We start from the raw sequence: 17,307 nt of genomic DNA, 5'->3' as shown, positions 1-17,307 counted from the left end.
TCAAGAAGGGGAAAAAAATTGTACAGGTGGGGGCTGGAAGGAGCATAAGGAAACATCTCGCGGCACAAATTTTTATGAAGCGGCCGGTCGGTCGGTCGAGCGAGCGCAACTCAATTCTGCTGCCGAGGAAGAGTTTCTCTGGCTTGGAACATCAACGCTCGACCGGCTGCTGACTCCAAGACGGCTGTTGCGCTGTGTCCGGTGTTGTGCACAGCAGCGATTCGATGGTTGACGCTAACTCCTCTGAATTGGCCAAGGTGAGCAGCAGATGATGTAGGAATCCTACCTCCGTTATTGCTCTTGCCTGGTTCCAAAGCTGGGAAATCACCAAACAGACTTCTTATGGAGGTGTTGTTGTTGCCGCTAAGCAGGTTGAGGTACTTCCAATAGGCCCAGCTTCGATTGTGACGAATTGGACCGCCAGCTGCTCGGCCTCCGCAGAGCTGGTCGCCCTCGACCGAGGAGTCGTCGTCGCTGGCTACGAGGTATCGCACGTCTCGCGAGGCGTATCTCTTGAAGAGGAAAGCAGCGCTTCCGGGCAGACGGTAAGGGCTGCGGTAGTTTCCGAACCCATAACGAAAGTCGTCGAACCAGTTGCAACTTCTAGTGTCGACTTCGACAGGGCGGTCTCGAGTGAAATAGAGCATGGAGGAAGGGTTGGCAACGACGTAACGAACGCTAATACGTCCAGGAGCGGGGTTGTCTCGACCCAAGACCGCGTATCGCTGCACCACTTGAGCTCCACCGCCATGGCCCAAAAAGGTGATCGTCCTCATGCGCGGGTAGTTGCGGCTATCGCTGTACTTTTCCAAGAAGAAGTCGTACACAGAGAACAAACTCAGGTTGGATCCTGCTGGGTTGGTGCTTCCGTCACCACCTGTCCACGTGTTCGAGTCGCCCCATGCCAGCGTGCTTGCGTTGATAGCTCTGCTGTCCCTGAGCGTGCTGAAGAAGAGGGGTGCAATCCTCAGAGAGTTGGGCCGCGCAGATCCGACACCAGCATCCCTCGCGTGGGCCCACGCGTTGTTCAGAATGCGAAAGTAGGTGTTCGCATTGCGGTTCACGCCGTGCAAGTTAATGAAGACAGATTCGGCGTCCCGCTCGTCGTGCGGCGTCTTGCTCTGCCATGCAAACAGACGTCCAGACCCGATCTGAAACGTGGTGGCAAAAGCTCCTGCTGGACGCTCTCCCGTAGATGTCAGACCTTTGTCGTCGGCAAGCCCACGGTTGTCGGTAAAGGCGTCCCTCTCTTCGAGCGTGTGCAGCAAGTCCAAAGCAGCACTGCCGTTGACATCTTGAGCGCGGGCATCAAAGAGAGTATTTCTAGCCTCGAGTGCAAGTGGTGTAGCAGCTCCATGCGCAAGCTCGGCGATGAATGGGAACGCAAGTGCGACGCTGGCCAAGAGGAAAAGCCGCATTGTGAACAAGTTGAGATGTCCAAGTGTGTGGATTGCGTTGCGAGAAAGACTTGCAAAGGGGTGATGAGGACGTGCGTCTTATAGGTGTCGACGACGTGATTGAGTATGTGCACGAGCTGGCCAAAAGAGCGGACCAAAGGGCTGCGGAGATATCTTCAAAGAGTGTGTGATCCGAGAGTGTACCTTGCCTTCCAGCTTGATGTGAAGGCTATGGGCAGATTGTGAGCGAGGAGCGAGGAGAAAATCAGGTACAAGGTGGTCAGTGGCTTGCAAGTTGGACCGAAGAGGCAAAGTAAAGAGCGGTAAGGACTGTGTTTGTTGATGAACTCAAAGAGTGTAGGAGATTGTCAAGAGGGAGAAGATGTGTGGCTGGAGCACAGCCTCGAGGTCATGAGACAGGTTCCTCGGTGCCAAGATGATGATGATGATGATGAGAGACAGAAAGAGCGCATATATAATCTTCTGGGTTCCAAAAGATGTCGGTCAGTCAATCGCACACCACCACCACTACTACTACTACTACTACAGTACTCTATGAAGCAAGCGCACACGATCGAAAATCGGTGGGAATGGCCCGGCGAGTGCTGTTGCAGTCGGATCGACAGCCGCATGCTTTACCCTTCGGTCAGCCCTCATTCCCCACGGCCTGCTTCCTTGCAGACGGCAAAGTGTGCCGAAGATCGCGGGCAAAGTCTCTGTACTGATACCATTGCGGGATGGGGCATCAGCGAAGCAGGCAAAGTCGTTCGTCGTATGCAATGCTGTAGTGTACCGATCTGCCACATCATCGACCAGCGGTTCCGGTGGCTCAGGATGGTGCAGGGCGGTTTGCAGGCCGAAGGGCTGGGACGGTCTGATCGTCTCTTGTCGGCGACACGCACTCGTTGAGCTTGGCAACACATGTGCCGATCGAGCACCGTTGACTCTAGCTTGCCCGTTGCCGCGCTCCTAAAGAGTAGACGGACGAGCTTTTGTGGGCATCAGACCGCGGCGATGGCGAGCGGTGGGGGTTTCCATAAGGTGAAAGAAGGCCTGCGGTCCGAGTGGCCGGGCCAATCTGACCGACTTTCCTGTCTCGTCTTGGCTGTCCTTCACCCCGACCTGTGACCGTACCTGTACTGTACCACAACATCAGGCCTACTCGTGAGTATGTGCGGCGTGCGAGTTCTGTTTGCTGATGGCGAGCTAGTTGCCGATCAGCGGGTCAAAAGATGTCGCGGCGACGCAGCAGCAGCAGCAGAGGGGAGCGAGCAACCACCTTTCCATTTGCTTACATTTGACTCTTGGCGACTGCGGTCAGCTGGTAGAGCGGGCCAAATAACCGTAGGGTTGCGTCACACATTCCCTCCCATGCAGTGGTGTCAGCTTGCAGCAGCAGCAGAGATGCGCGTGCGCGCACGCGCCCGCGCGTTGCTGCCGAGAGGACGAGAAGAGGAGAGACGGTGAGATCGGATCGCGGCTGGATGCACGGGGTCTTGCGTGCGTGCCTGTGTACTGTGAGCTGCTTGTTGTCAGGGTGAGGTATTTTCGATTCAATTCGGCGAAACATGACCGCACACTGGGGCATTAGAAGCCTATGAAGTGCTTGCACGAGTCTTTCGAGCTGGGCATCCCTGGATGAGACCAACGACAAGGCTGGTTCGGTGGCTGCAATCGCACCGGCAGGATTATTCACATTTTGACTGTCACTCACGACTGTCGATCTTGCCATGCACAAACCCATCCATCGTAAGCGAATGAACCCTTGGCTCCATGATGCATGCAGTTAGCCCGCACCTCTGACTCAGTTCGAGGTCCGTTTACTTGTTTCACTCGGCCTCAAATCCCAGACATTTCTTTAAAAGGGTCCGATCACGGCCATGATACAGTATTCGGCGACTGTGAATGTGTACAGTTAAGCTGCACAGCACCTATATCCACACAATCACGAATGCGCTGATCCATGCATTAACCCTTCACCATGACTTGGGGTTCTTGTGCTACCGCGCCATGCATGGCTCCGCGGGGGCCGCGGCGAGCAGGCGCACACCGTTCTGAGACCAAACCAGATCAGCAAGACCGGAGTCCGGCGAGGCGCGACTGATAGACCTGATCCCGTCTTCTATCAGCTGGCGTCGGGTCGGGCTTCAACGAATGCATATATACGGTTGAGCCGTGAAGAAGTACTGTTGTAGATCAAAGCGCATTCACTTCGCTTCCGGATTTCTTTTGAATTCGTATTTCGCTTTCTACAGTCCTTCGTAGTTGCCAATCGTGAATCTGCTGGGCGATACATGACTTGACCATGAGGGAGGAGAGCGGTCAAGGTACCAGCCAGCGAGCGGCCATCACCCTCACCCACACACGTCCACGCGCGCGTCGCGCCGAGCTTCTTGGCAAGGATACCATCATGCAGCAGACCCGACTAGCCTGCAAGCCACACGCGCGCGACTCACCATACAGTAGCAGCTGCAGCAAGAACGTACGCTTGCGCGGCTCATCATTTAGACGGGCGAGCCCTTCGTCACATTGATCTTTGGAAGAAGAAGCGCGAGCGAGCCCTTTGTCCGATTGAGGGACCGAGACGATCTAATTTCGGCCCTTCTGCCTCCCTCCTTCACCAGGACCTTTTTCCTCGCATCGCGTGACCAAAACTCGAGACGAGCGATGTTCTCATTAACGTATCACGTGACGCGATCAAGGCCTACTCATCAAGATTTGGCGCTCGAAATTCAAGTTGATCTCTCTTCCCTCGAGCCAATCTTCTTCTGCACTCCCTGGCACGCGCCCACTGCAGCCGCCCAAACACGCTCGCAGCGACATCACACAAATCTGCCCACTCTGCAAAGGCTTCAGAAATATGGTCGATTGACGTGCTGACAAATGACGTTTCGTACATTATGTGGAAGGTCAAGACAAGAGAGAGGGAAAACGCTAGTGAGGAGCCACAAAGCAAGAGAAGGTCACGCTCGCAATGGCGTTCTTGACTCTCTAACAGAAGCCCGCATTGATTGGCGACGTGCACGTGCCTGTTTAAATCTTGGGGCCAGCGTTGCGCACTTCGGGGGAGACGTCCTCGGCGTACTTGGAGAAAGCTTCGTTGAACATGCCCGCCAGCTTCTTGACCTCGGCGTTGAAGCCATCCTTGGAAGGCCAGGCCTGAGAAGGGTCCAGCAACTTCGAGTCCTCGACGCCCTTGACGCTCTTGGGAATGTATAGGCCAAAGGTGTCGAAGGGCACGAATTCTTCCTTGGCCAAAGATCCGTCGTGGATGGCGTTGACGATGGCACGCGTGACCTTGAGAGGGCATCTCTTTCCTTGTCCGAACTTGCCGCCGACCCATCCAGTGTTGATGAGCCACGCATCCGCCTTGTGCTTGGACATACGCTCGGCAAGCATGGCCGCGTATCTGCGAGGGTGCAGCACAATGAATGGCTGGCCGTAGCAGGTGGAGAAGGTGGGGCTGGGCTCAGTGACACCCTGTTCGGTTCCGGGTGTTTTTGAGGTGTATCCAGCGATGAAATGGTATTGCGCCTGCTCGCTTGTAAGCTTGGAGACGGGCGGCAAGACACCGTAAGCGTCGCAGGTGAGCATGATGATGTTCTTGGGTGCGCTGGTGGAAATGCAAGGAATCTTGGCGTTGGGAATGAACTCGATAGGGTAAGCGCAACGAGTGTTCTCAGTGAGGTGAGAGTCGTCGTAGTCCGGCTTCCTGGTAACCTTGTCGTAAGACACGTTCTCCAAGATGGAACCAAACTTGATGGCGTTGTAGATTTCGGGCTCCTTCTCAGCAGAGAGATTGATGCACTTGGCGTAGCATCCACCCTCAATGTTGAACACACCAGTGTCGGACCACACGTGCTCGTCGTCTCCGATCAAGCTACGGTGAGCGTCGGCGCTCAGGGTGGTCTTTCCAGTTCCGGAAAGACCGAAAAAGAGGGTGACGTCGCCGTTGGGTCCCTCGTTGGCGCTGGAATGCAGAGAGAGCTGACCGAAGCGGACTGGTTGCAAGTAGTGCATGACACTGAAGATACCCTTCTTCATTTCTCCAGCGTACTCGGTGCCGAGAATGACCATTTCGTGTCTCTTGAAGTTGATCTCGACCGAGGTGGAGGAGGTCATACCGGCAGTGAAACGGTTGGCAGGGAATTGACCAGCATTGTAGATGGTGAAGTCCGGCTCGCCGAAGTTCTCCAGCTCCTCAGCAGTGGGTCGGATCAGCATGTTGTGCATAAAGAGAGCGTGGTAGGCACGAGCGCAAATGATTCGGACCTTGATGCGGTACTTGGGGTCCCAACCTGCAAATCCATCAAAGACGTAGATGTCCTCGCGAGTGTTCAGATAGTCGATGGCGCTGCACCACAGAACGAGTCGCCTCAGCGTGAGCTTGTTGCGCAAGATGTCGCACCGAACCCCGACCTTGACCTTTGCCATGCGCGTGCAGCGCTACTCACCGCTCGCGGTTGATCTCGAAAGTGTGCTCGTCCATCTTGATGTTGACAGGTCCCCACCAGATGTCGTCCTTGCTGGTCTCCTCAAACACAATACGCTTGTCCTTGGGAGAGCGACCAGTCTTTTTTCCGGAGAAATTGATCAGCGCACCAGTGTCGCTAATGACGGCACCCTCTTTTTGGATGGCCTCCTCGTACAGTTGCGCGACGGGAGCATTGCGCTTGAGATGGATCTGAGGTGGTGCCAAAGGTGCGACTGCGTTGAGCAAGACGTGTCTCGGAATATCTCGCCCGCGCGCCAGCACCAGGTGCAGGTCTGGCCGAGAGCCCGCTGATCTGCACTCACCTTGTCCATATCGAAGCCGGCGCTGGAGAACAGCTTGAGGTCATCTTGCTTGTGGAGCATGGGGTAGTGGGGAGTAGCTCCGACCAGCTCATCGTGATGGTTTCCGGGGGAAGTCATGATGAAGAATGTTTGGATGTGCGAGTGACTGTTTACGGGGTGATGTGACTAGAAGAGCTCGACTTTGAGGGTCAAAGCAATCAGAATGATGAGGTCGAGAGAATGGAAGTGGGGATGGGTAGTGCACAAGCGGTGCGACATTATTGAGAGCAGCAGCAGCACATCCGAGAATGGAAGGGTACGCCCGCGCGTGCGTGTATGCGTGTGAGAGTTGAGTGCCGCCGTTCGGGTGAGAGCGGGGAAGCCGGGTACCGGGTGGAGGGTGATTTTTGAGGCGCGCACACAGCCATGCAGCCGCCCATATGCATGCAAGCGCATCGAGCAGGCGATGCAGCAGCATGTCGGCACATGCGCATCGGCAAGAGGCCCAGCCCAGCAGGAGACATGCAGGCCGTACGAGCATCGCCAGCAGCAGCAGTAGTCGTGAGGAGCGTGAGGGGGGAGAGCATCAAAAGTCACGTCACAGGTCGCCAGTCGGGAGCGAGGATTCGTCGTAAGGGGCGCGCGCGTGGGGTCGGGGCGGGGAAGTCAGGCGGTCCAATCACGAATGATGAATCGCCAACGGACGCGAATCAGCAGGGCATTTGGAGACAAAAGAGAGCCGTCAGCCACGGGATGCGAGCAGGCAACAGTCACGAGTGCGGGGATGGAGGAGGGTGAAGAAGAAGGGGTTGCAAGGTGGGCTGTATCAGCAAATTGCTTCGCCATGTACATCCAGCGCAGAAGCGGGCAACTCACGTGAACGATCTAGTTGATTTTGTGTTGGGCCAGCGAAGGCGTCTATGTCGGGAGAAGGTTCAGGAATCAGATGCGAGGCCAGAGCGAGGATTTAGTTGTGAGAGAGAAGGGGAAGAAAAGGTTGGACTTGGAAGGTGTGTGATGGCCAGCTCACGCTCGCTGCTCTCTACCTTTGTACCATTTTTGATTCTCGCAAAAACCCTACTACGCCAATCACACCTGCGACATTTAGACTGCTCCGATACCCGAGGAGAGGAGCTCATTACTCTCCGCACATGCCTGGGACAGCATCATGAGGCATGACACGGTGACGACGTCGGACATGTAAATGGCAGTCCTTCTCGAGGTATCGGGTAGACACGGGCACCATCGCGTACGGCTACACTCAACACACAGCCGATGCAACCAGCATCAAGCACTTGCCTAACTCGCGACTGCCCGATTGCAACGCTTGCCGTTAATTGCGGCGGCGTGCAGCAGCCACGCTGCCTGCACCTTCAAAACACCTCTTAGATTCCAACAGCAGGTCCTACATCGATCGTGACTGCTACGCGGGGTTCGCGAACGGCGGGCCAGCGTGAGTCAAATTCCATACTCCACCGCTTTCAGGCTCAAGATTCACAGCGGGAAGGCATCAGTCTCGTCTCATGTTCCCATACATGTCATCAGTCACGAGTTCGGCGCGCCTGGCTGCCAGCCTATTAATTTCTCTTCCAAGCGACGTGCCGATCGAGGCCGCTTACAGTATAGTTTGCGCAAGGGCAGCAGCTACATATATTTGATGCAGGGGCCTTTCCTGCGACATCGCGAAGACGTCTCGTCTGGAACATATATCGCTCTTGCTGATGGACCGCCGCCTTCCGATCGGAAAAGCTGCTGCTGGTTGATATCGTGTGACCTTGGACCATGAAGCGCGGCGCTGCCGGCTTGTCGGAGGAACACGGAGAAGCGCTAGCACGTGGCCGACGGGGTCTAGCCGATGCGACACGTGATCCTTAGCGAGATGCTCTCTGGAGCGAACATGCCCGCGCCCGCGCCCGCGCCCGCGCCCACGCGTGACTCGTGTCGTATACGAACGGCTGGAGTCGAGTCGAGTCTCAAGACGCGAAGGGTCATCTTGTATGCAGATGAAGCGGATGTAGAGGTTTGGACCCGTTGACGTCCTTGAGCATTAAGCCCTGCGCGCATTGGCATTGCCGAATCCTGACCACGCACACGCACACTCCCGTGGCCTATAGCTACACACTCTCGCTCACTTGTCGCTGCCGCTACCAGTTCACTCAAACAGACTCACGACTACACATTCGGGAAACCAATATAGCGTGCTGCTCTGCTGCTCCATGGTTTGCCATCCCCCACCGCAAAGGCGCTCTGCTGCTGCTGCATGGTCGCTTGCGGAAGAAAGCATGCAGGCATAACGACGAATCGTGAATATGATGCTGCATGCAACCGATCGAATCTCGCGTACGTTACGTGCCTTTTCCGCTTGCGCAGGGCTGGGGCTGCAAAGGCGACCGCGGCGTGCAAAGCTTCCCATCTCGCGCGCGCGCGCGCGCGCGCACGCGCCAGCCTGAGTATGCAGCAAGCCTCTCAGCCTCTTCTGCGTGCGCGGCAGGCCTCTCTCTCTCTGCGACTACACATCAGACGCAAGCCAAAACGTGCTGCGTGCGTGCGTGCGGTTGCCAAAGCATGCAGCCAGCCTTCAACTTCGCTCCTTGATCTTCGTCAGACTACTGCAACTCACCTCCTCCTTCTCAACCATCATTCGCTTCATTTCCATTTCGCATCGCGCAAGCTCTTTCAAAGATTGGTCTGGCATCAACAATGATCGCTCCTATTCGCTCCGCTTCCTCCTCCGCTGTCCGCCGCGCTGCGGCTGCGGTGCCCAGGAGATGCGCCTCGCCTGCACTCGCTCGCAGGTCTTACGCTAGCGGTGCTCATCAAGGCGAGAAGCAGCAGCAAAGCAGCGATGTGCCCTGGGCCATTTCTAGTCTCGTCGTCTTTGGAGGTCAGTAGAGGCAGGTGCACAGCGCAGTGGCAGGCGTTGCAAACGAGGAGGACCGTGGGTGGCCCTGTGCGTGAAAGCGAGTCTTCAAGTGCTGCGCTAAGCAGCGGCTGCAGCCCATATCTCAAGCCGACATAGCCTCGATGCCAGATTGCTCGGCGTGCGTATGGCCTGCGCGATGCAATTTGCTGACCTTGTATGCTCCCAATATGATCATCAGGTCTCGGCATCTACCTGACCGCTCCCCCAAAGGATGGCCATGGTCACGGGGGCCACGATTCGCACGCCAAGAAGCCTCGCGTGTCGGACGACAAGTCTGCTGGACTCGACTTTGAGGAGCTGGCAAAGGGAAAGACGGAGTCCAAGGATCAGCACGAGGATGCTCCCGCAGGAAACAAGGTGCGTGAGGTTCTTCGCGAGCACGTAGGATGGGGCAGCTGTGTTTGCCAGGCAGGATACTACTTCAAAGGTCGCCAGAAAGCGCTTTAACTTAGGCCAGCAATGGCGTGCGTGCTGATTATTCTGGTCTTGGATGCGCCCACAGCGCCTGGCTGAGCTATCTCACACTGCGGAGGACGAACCTGCGTCTAGGCAAAAGGCCAAGCAGACTGATGTCCGCGAGACCCACAAGGACGATCACGTCTTCAAAACCGGAGTCGCAGCGGTCAAGGAGGGACACAGAGGTGGAGAGGACAGCCACATTACCGATCCGAAGAAGACTGTCGCAGCCGCAAAGTGAGTCCAAAGTGGGTGTGCAGGACTTGCGACCAGCTTCACTGCTGCTTGAAGCCAGGAATGCCGAAGCTGATTGAGCTCTGCTCTTGCATTATCTCAGGACTTCGAGACAAGACGCCAAGGCAAAGGCTGAATTTGGCGCTGACGAGAACGACGCAGCTAAGGGTGATGACAGCGAGGAGAAGGACGAGTAAAGCTTCCTGGGAAACCGCCAAGGAAGTCGCAGTAAACTGCGCGAGAGGCAATCCTCATCGCGACGTCGGAGGTGCCATCGTAGCAGCTATCAATGATGGCCACGCCCTTTTCCCATAAAGGCCATTTGCAGTCCGCTTGGCAATCACTCGCTTCAAATGTCAATCAGCATTCTTAAACATCACAGCATTCCGCAAGCGATCCTGTAAATCCGCCGCAAATCCATAATCAAACGTCGAGCATCAGGTGGACAAGATCGTCCTCTGCATCGCAATGTCTAGATGTTGTGCGTCGCAGCGCGGCAGGGTGAAAGGCAAGCTCACGGTTGCCGCTCGCTTTTAGCGGGACAAAGATGCATGTGAAATTAAGGGGTCGAACACGACTTGGTCTTATATGAGCATGAGATTCGAGAAGATATCCAAAGGGCAACTCAGATGGAGCCGTGAACAGTGAGATAGATTCCATGGGAAAGGAGCTAGACCGAGATCGTATCTGATGTAGGTCTGTACACGTACAAGGACTGGGGGAGGTAGGCGTCGGTGGAAGGCTTGAACTTGCTTGCATTGCCCGGTATGCGAACCTGTGAAAAAGAGAGAGGAGGGCGCAAGAGACAGAGATGGAGAGGTGCACCAGAAAGCACGACTGGTGCCACAAATTGATCTAGCAGCCCAGCTGCGCGGATCCCACGTGGGGCCTACGAAGGATCATGAAGACGAGACGAGACCGCGTCAGAAGCGAGACCATCTCTTGGTCCAGCGCTTCATGCCTTTCTGGCGCAGGTGTCTATTGGGGCTGCCCGTACCGCCTTGGGTCTCGCTAAGCAGCGCTGAATTCTCTACTTTTGCCTGCCTCATCTTGCGCCTCGGGGCTTTCTTTGGCTTCTTGGGCGCAGTACGCTTCCCCACTATTCCTTCGACATCTACAGCTTGACCAGCAGCTTCCTCGAATTCGGTGCTGCCATCCTTTCCTACGTCAGTCGTGGCCGGTATAGTACCACGCTTGTTCGGCCTCGCCTCTGCGCTCGTGCTTCTTTCTTCCGCCTGGTGCGAATCCTTCGTCCCATGACCATCTGTGGGGCTCGCTTCATCTTCAGTCTCATCCTCACCTTCAGTCTCGTCCTCGATGGATGATTCATCTTCTGGCTCGGGGCAATCAAGGGTTTGGGACTCCTCTTCCTCCGCGTCGTCGTCGTCTGTTGTGCTTAACACCTCGTCCGAAGCTGGAGATGCGCTCGACCCCGTCTCGCTTCCGTCCATCTCTCCTTGACCTTTCTTACACGGGCAATCGTCTTTGTCCGCGCTTTTCTGGGCTTGACTGCCTCGCACTGGCATGTCTTGGAATGTGGTCCGGGTACGTCCACTGCCACGCGCGGGGCTTCGTGCGCTCTCGGGCTCAGTGTCCGAGTCTTCGTCCTCAGCCTCGCTCGACTCGCTTAGGTCTTCGCTGAGCGGCTGGCTCCCCCCGCGATGTCTACCGGCGCTGCCCTTTCCCCTATGGCCATGATCGTTCCATTTTGGACTCGTCCTCCTTCCTTCAAATTCATCAGCTGCAGTTTCGCTGTCCTCAAGCGAGTCCAATTCGGTTCTGTCCTTCTTGAACGTCTTTGTCTTCCCGCGATGTGTGCCCGTGCGGCCGTTCCTTCCATGGCCAGCGTCCTGCCATTTAGAACTTGTTTTCACATCGTCAAGGTCACCCGCTTCGTCATCGCCGTCCTCAACGTCTGCCTCACGATGCATGCCTGAGCCACCTTTTCTTCCGGCACCGTGTCCTGTGGAACTTGTCTCTATGGCGCCAAGATCGTCCGCTTCATCATCATCATCGTCTTCGTCGCCGTCTGACGTGCACTCCTCATCGTCATCGTCCTCCGCCTCATCATCGTCATCGTCGTCCGATGAACACTCATCATTCTCCCCGCTGAATGCCTTGATCATGAAATCTGCTCCAGCCTGTTGCACCCACTGGCTCCCTGGGTAGGTCATATGGCCCGCACCCAACCGTCGCATCATTCCACCGCCACCGCCGCCCATACCACTGCAAATGTTGTCGCCTGCCGCGCAGATATCCAGGACCTTGCCGGCATCGTCCCAGTACTGCGGTATCCCTCCCATCATGGCCTGCACTCCTGTGCTGCCACTCTGGCGACCATTGTCATCGACATCCCCCTGCAGACCAGGAACGCGACTTGGATTTCCGATCACGATGATGGCTTTGACAGCTTCAAACTCGTCGCTATCTTCTGGAATCTGCTGTACCGCTGCGGTGGTCTGCGCCGCACCTTGGCTATAACCCAGCAAGGCAAACATGTGGTCTGGGCACTCGCTCAAGGTAGATGACACCTGCCTCAGAATGTCTTCGGTTCCTGCTGTTCCCATCTGCGATGCGTCGGCTGGATATACAGTGTCGTATTCCTCACCACCTTCAACGGTGGACAGGGTTGTCTGGATCATGCCCCCGAAGCCAGCAGATGGCCCTTGCATCTCGCCGGTGCCTCTGGTGGATATGATGGCTGGAATAGTGATGGACGTGGGCGCGTCAGTGACGCTGTCTCCCAGCTAAGCGAAGTCCTTGACTTGCTCGTCTCAGCTCGTCTGCCACGATAAGCACGCTAGGCATGGCTAGAAGGAAGACGCAAGACGAGGGGTAGGACGAAGTGACTCCTAAAATCGTGACTCACTGTACTTGCCACAACCATCGCGAGAGGAGATCTCAGATGTTTGGCGCGCTGACTGAGCGGAGGCCACGCCGAGTGCGCCCGCCAAAGCAAGCGTCAGAGCGTAGGACGACAAATGTCTCATGGTCTTTGACTCTCGCAGACTTGGCAGAGAGATGATGCGCGTTTGGTGTAGCGCTCGGGGAGAAGAGGTTTTGGCAGTTGGTTGCGAGGAAACAAGGAGTGCGCTCTTCGAGCGAGAAAGGGTGGCAAGACTTGGGTCTTGTAAGGGAGTAGGGTGTGGCGTGACATTGGTCATTGGTCAGACCTACCCCAGCCACGCAGATCCCTCGCGCTGCCTTGGGATCCATACAGCAACCCGGCAGAAATGGCACCGTTTACTGGGCATGTGGTAATCTCGCACCAGAAAGCGCAGGGGTACTTCCTTCTCCCTTCATTCGGCATTGTTGTGGAGGGTGACGGGATATTGGGATGTCTTTGCGCGTGAGCGGCGGACCGATGGCCCCTGAGTATGCTATCTTGAGCGCGTGCCCACCACCCAATAGTGGGACGAGGCTGACCGTTGCAGGTTCATTTGGAAGTCGCCCATCGGGAACTCGCCGGGGACTGTCTACGGTAGGGATGAGCGCCGGCGGATGCACAGCAAGGGAAGACGTACATTGTCAGCGGAAAGTAGCAAACCCATTTCCGCGTCTCCTGCTCTTGCGGCGAGACCGCCGCTCCTCTACTGTCATAGTGTAGCGCATCCCGGTAGAGGCAAACTTTCGAGCGCTGGCTTTAGTGTGAAGCTTGAAGCAATCCAAGAGGACTGTGGAGTCAAATTAATCTCGCAGTTCAAATCCTAGGCGGGGTAGCAAGCAGCTCCACACATTCCCCGTCCGCGGTTGCAAGGTCGACTACAGCTGCTACGGGATGTCGAAGGATTGAACAGCTCGGAGCTCGCTCGCCCTGGCAGAGGAGAGGTGTGACCGATCGTCGTCGACAACTAATGCTGCAAGGACTTGGTGCCAGGCGCTGGGGCTCAGCTCATGTAGAGGTCTGCAGCGGCTCAGCAAGTAGGAGCAACAGAGCTTTGCTCTTTGTGCGAGGCAAGACGGGTGAGGGAGGAGCAGCCCACACGATGCTGGCACTGGTGATTGCGTGGTGAGGCCCTTGCAGCACCTGCAACGGCGTTGCCCGACGACGGCTTCGGTGCTTGTCAGGGATGGAAAGTTGAAGAGTATCTGGCGCGCTCCGGATACGGCTCGAACCTTCGACTTTCAGGGGCATCATCGGTGCCGCGATACGGCTCTGCAGCAGGCACAAGCACAAGCCAAGCAGCTCACGGACGATTTCGCCGGTCGTTCAGGTTGCGCAAGGAGATGAGATGGATGCTGAAAGCAGATGAGATGGATGCCGAAAGCAGATGGGATGGATGCCGAAAGCAGATGGGATGGATCCTGAACGGAATGTAGCACAGCGAGGCCATGACCGACCGCACGACTTGATGCGGTCGATGAGGGTGGATGTTATGAATTGCTGACCGCAAAAGGGACACATCGAGCTCGGCTTTGCGAGCCCCGAAACAAGTGAACGTGGGCATAATAAAGAAAGTGACATGAACGAAAACACAAAGCAGTCCTCCAGTGAGACGAAAGAACGAAGTGGCTGAGTGACTCTCAGGAGCGACAGCGCGAAGATGACGGTGAGCCCCTTATGAAGCGCAATCCTGGTCCTAGGACTGGACTGGATTCGCGACATATTTGCCCGATACAGTGGACCGCGCCACGCTATCGAATCGGAGAGCGGATGGCGCAATGGTTGAGTCGCTGACTACGTTGACGCCTAGCGCGGAGATGGTGCGACCAATCACTTTCCATCTCACTTGCACGCCGCTGGGCGAGGTGGGTGCATCCACCTGAAATCGCGCAAGTACCTTGCCCGCACTCGCGGCCTCCGTGTGATCGAGCTTCCAGAACATTCTCTTGTGCTCTGCTGACCAAGTCCCGACAGGCTTGCTCATGTGTCCGGCCACATTCGAGGGCTGGATCGTGGCGACGAAGCTGACATCCTGCAGCGTAGATGCGACAACCTCATTTGGCATGCCATCGATCCCAGAAGCGAGCAGCTTGTTGGTTGTGTTTGGCGTGTAGTTGCAAAGCAAAGATGTTTGATGTTGCTCACAGCGCCACTGTGCAACCACGTCCAAAGGAACGTAGTCCCTCTTCCTGCTTTCCGACACATGCAGCTGATACTTGAGCAACACGCCGGCCCCGCCTTTGCTCACAAGACTAGCCACGTCCAACCTGTATTCTCCAGGTCGATCGGGTATTGACTGTACAAATGCTGGATTCGGTGCCGCCTTCTCGAGCTCTTCGAATGCGTCGAGCCGAAGATGCAAGGGCTCAGTTGTCCCAATGTCTTTGAGAGTGACGCTCAGCTCTCCGACAATCATGATGCGCTGTATGTCCCGGCCATCGAAGATGACGTTGACAGTCTCTGTCACAGCTGCGCGAAGGCCGGGAGCTGATGCTGCCGCTGCGCCTCCCACACCAGCGCTGGCGGCTTCGAAAGGGCTGCCAGCAGCACCCGACATCGACGTCATCGAGACGATACTTTGAGTACGGTCTGGGTCGAAGCGGCTTGCTGTAGTCGATGCCGCGATCGGGCTCGCGACTGATCCCCCACCCGTGGCAGTCGACGTGCCCGCATCAAGGTTGAGATTGGGATTGTAGGTCGTGTTGCGCACGTCCCTGCGGTCTCTCCGGGTGGTATTCCGGCGGGATGGGGCAGTCGGTGGAGTCCGCGCCGTGAGCAAGGTGCTGCGTACACGTTCGAGGGCGGCCTGGTCCTGTGCAGAGTCTTCGGGCTTAGGCGTGACCGCTTTACTTGAGATGTTCATGCCAGACACGCGAGGACTGGGACGCATTTGCAGGGTAGGGGATGAGCGATGTCAGTCAGAGCACCCAGACGAGGGCGAGCTTGTGACGCACAGATCTGAAATTTCTTCTGATGCGTCCTCGTCCATGAGCGAAGCCCCAGCGGTTGGCTCCCAAGGCTTGCGGTCTGGTGGTGGAATAGAGTAGCCCTCAGCGTCAACTTGAGGTGCGGCCGGAGATGCTTCGGTACTTGTCTGTTTGGCATGGAAATTCAAATCAGTAATCAGACCGGTTGTCGAAGGTCGCTCATATCGCGACTCACCCCTCTAGTGGTCGGCACGAGGGGTGCCATGCCGATTTGAGGAAGACCTTCCCGGGCGTCGTTGCCACTCAGCGACAAACGGGGAGCGCGCTGAGAGACACTCGACGAGATAGCAGGTACTTGAGGAGGTCCCATACTGTCGGGCTGCTCAGGTAGTGAGCCGTACGAAGTCGACATCTCATTTGCGCCTTTGCCGGAACGACCCCTGCCAATGCGCGTCAAGGCAGACTTGAGAGTGCTACCCCTTCCTGTTGGCTGTTGCTGAGCCACACTCGCAGTGTCTTGGGCCCCGGCACCAGTTGAATGTATCGACGCAGTGCTACTGCCTACGCCTCCAAATTCCGCCAGGCCGGGCGCGGCTCCATTGCGACCATTGCTAGGGGTCGGTGCACCTGGAGCAGGTCCACGAGCACTTGCACTTGTGACCGGGGAGGCACCTTGTTGCGCTCTTATAGTTGCATCAGGACGCCCCTGTACAGACGGCAAGCCTTTGCTGGTGCCTTGCTTAAGGATGAACTCCGTCATCTCGGCTTGTGTGTCGAAGCTTAGAGAGGCTTGCATCGTCTTTTCAGCTGTCGACATGAGCCTTGTCGCAGCATCACTTTGAGCAGTCTCCCATTTGGTGATGGTCTCTTTCAATAGATCTAAGCGTGCCTGATCAATCCTTTGATACGCCTCAAAAGCAAAAGGCGCTTCAGTCTCCCACGCATCGTTTGCCTGTGCTAAATGCGCAGCCGTTTCGCTGGCTTTGTTTTGGGCCGCAGCAACCTTCTTCGACGAAGCGCTCTCCGCTTTCTTCTGATCCTTTGCGAGTTGCGACTCTAAGCTTGCAATTTCCCTGAGGGCAGCAGACACGCTCTCATCGTGCTGGTGAAGTGAGCAATGTCGAGGAGAAAAGTTCAGCCTTAAGGCGCAACTCGGACATCATTCATCGCCTTGCCCACTCACCTCCTTGACTCTCGACCACTCTCCACGCGTTGATGCTGTACGAAGCACCGCTTCTGCCTCTTCCAGTCGTCCTTCGAGCTCTCCATGAACGGAAGCGAGCTCGCCTAGCTCCAGCGCAAGTCTCTCATACACTGGTGCAAATGCGCCGAGGACAGTAGGATCAGAGATGAAAGGACGCTTGGCGATGCGCGAGAGAGCTTTGAGGTACGCTGCTTCTACCTCTCGACGCGCGGCAAAGTAGTCGGCTCTGTGCGAGGTGCGAGATGTGAGAGCGAGGTAGGTCGTGAGTGCCAACGAACAATACCGCACGTCAGATCAAGCCCCTAGGAACACTCACAGGTCATCATTCAGATGTCTGGCTTTGCCCAGCCGAGCCTGCACTCGGCTCACGCCTTCTCTGGCTTGACCTCGAACAAAAGCGTCGGCGTACGCATTGCCTGGCAAAGTAGCCGATGCACTTCCAAGATCCGCCATTTTCAGCTGGATGCAGGTCAAATTTGAGGAAGGCTTTTCAGCCTTCACGCGAC

At 56.4% G+C, this 17,307-nt stretch overlaps 5 protein-coding genes across 5 annotated transcripts; 1 reads left to right on the top strand and 4 right to left on the bottom strand.

The window, feature by feature from the left end:
* Positions 1 to 110: 110 nt before the first annotated feature.
* Positions 111 to 1,418, bottom strand: IE81DRAFT_339406 (hypothetical protein; the record flags this gene model as incomplete). The annotated part of the gene is made up of 1 exon (XM_025515574.1): positions 111 to 1,418. One exon carries the CDS (start codon positions 1,416 to 1,418, stop codon positions 111 to 113), a length of 1,308 nt encoding a protein of 435 aa, XP_025372641.1.
* A 3,012-nt stretch (positions 1,419 to 4,430) lies between these two features.
* Positions 4,431 to 6,311, bottom strand: IE81DRAFT_333325 (putative phosphoenolpyruvate carboxykinase; the record flags this gene model as incomplete). Its single annotated transcript, XM_025515367.1, has 3 exons — positions 4,431 to 5,751; positions 5,852 to 6,081; positions 6,195 to 6,311. 3 exons carry the CDS (start codon positions 6,309 to 6,311, stop codon positions 4,431 to 4,433), a joined length of 1,668 nt encoding a protein of 555 aa, XP_025372640.1.
* A 2,368-nt stretch (positions 6,312 to 8,679) lies between these two features.
* IE81DRAFT_364114 (hypothetical protein) lies at positions 8,680 to 10,355 on the top strand. Its single transcript, XM_025516831.1, has 4 exons — positions 8,680 to 9,057; positions 9,275 to 9,453; positions 9,599 to 9,789; positions 9,890 to 10,355. The coding sequence occupies exons 1-4, from the start codon at positions 8,874 to 8,876 to the stop codon at positions 9,981 to 9,983; spliced, it is 648 nt and encodes a 215-aa protein (XP_025372639.1). The 5' UTR covers positions 8,680 to 8,873; the 3' UTR covers positions 9,984 to 10,355.
* Positions 10,356 to 10,709: 354 nt separating this feature from the next.
* Positions 10,710 to 12,776, bottom strand: IE81DRAFT_344782 (alpha/beta-hydrolase; the record flags this gene model as incomplete). The annotated part of the gene is made up of 2 exons (XM_025515845.1): positions 10,710 to 12,487; positions 12,656 to 12,776. The coding sequence occupies 2 exons, from the start codon at positions 12,774 to 12,776 to the stop codon at positions 10,710 to 10,712; spliced, it is 1,899 nt and encodes a 632-aa protein (XP_025372638.1).
* Positions 12,777 to 14,366: 1,590 nt separating this feature from the next.
* On the bottom strand, positions 14,367 to 17,254 carry IE81DRAFT_344781 (hypothetical protein; the record flags this gene model as incomplete). Its single annotated transcript, XM_025515844.1, has 5 exons — positions 14,367 to 15,549; positions 15,625 to 15,764; positions 15,833 to 16,699; positions 16,781 to 17,027; positions 17,118 to 17,254. 5 exons carry the CDS (start codon positions 17,252 to 17,254, stop codon positions 14,367 to 14,369), a joined length of 2,574 nt encoding a protein of 857 aa, XP_025372637.1.
* Between the last annotated feature and the right edge of the window lie 53 nt (positions 17,255 to 17,307).

This window comes from Ceraceosorus guamensis, assembly GCF_003144195.1.
Source record: "Ceraceosorus guamensis strain MCA 4658 unplaced genomic scaffold IE81scaffold_5, whole genome shotgun sequence".
Classification (NCBI taxonomy): Eukaryota; Fungi; Basidiomycota; class Exobasidiomycetes; order Ceraceosorales; family Ceraceosoraceae; genus Ceraceosorus; species Ceraceosorus guamensis.
Note: the sequence above shows the minus strand (reverse complement) of the source record. Positions and strands in the feature narration are given on the sequence as shown.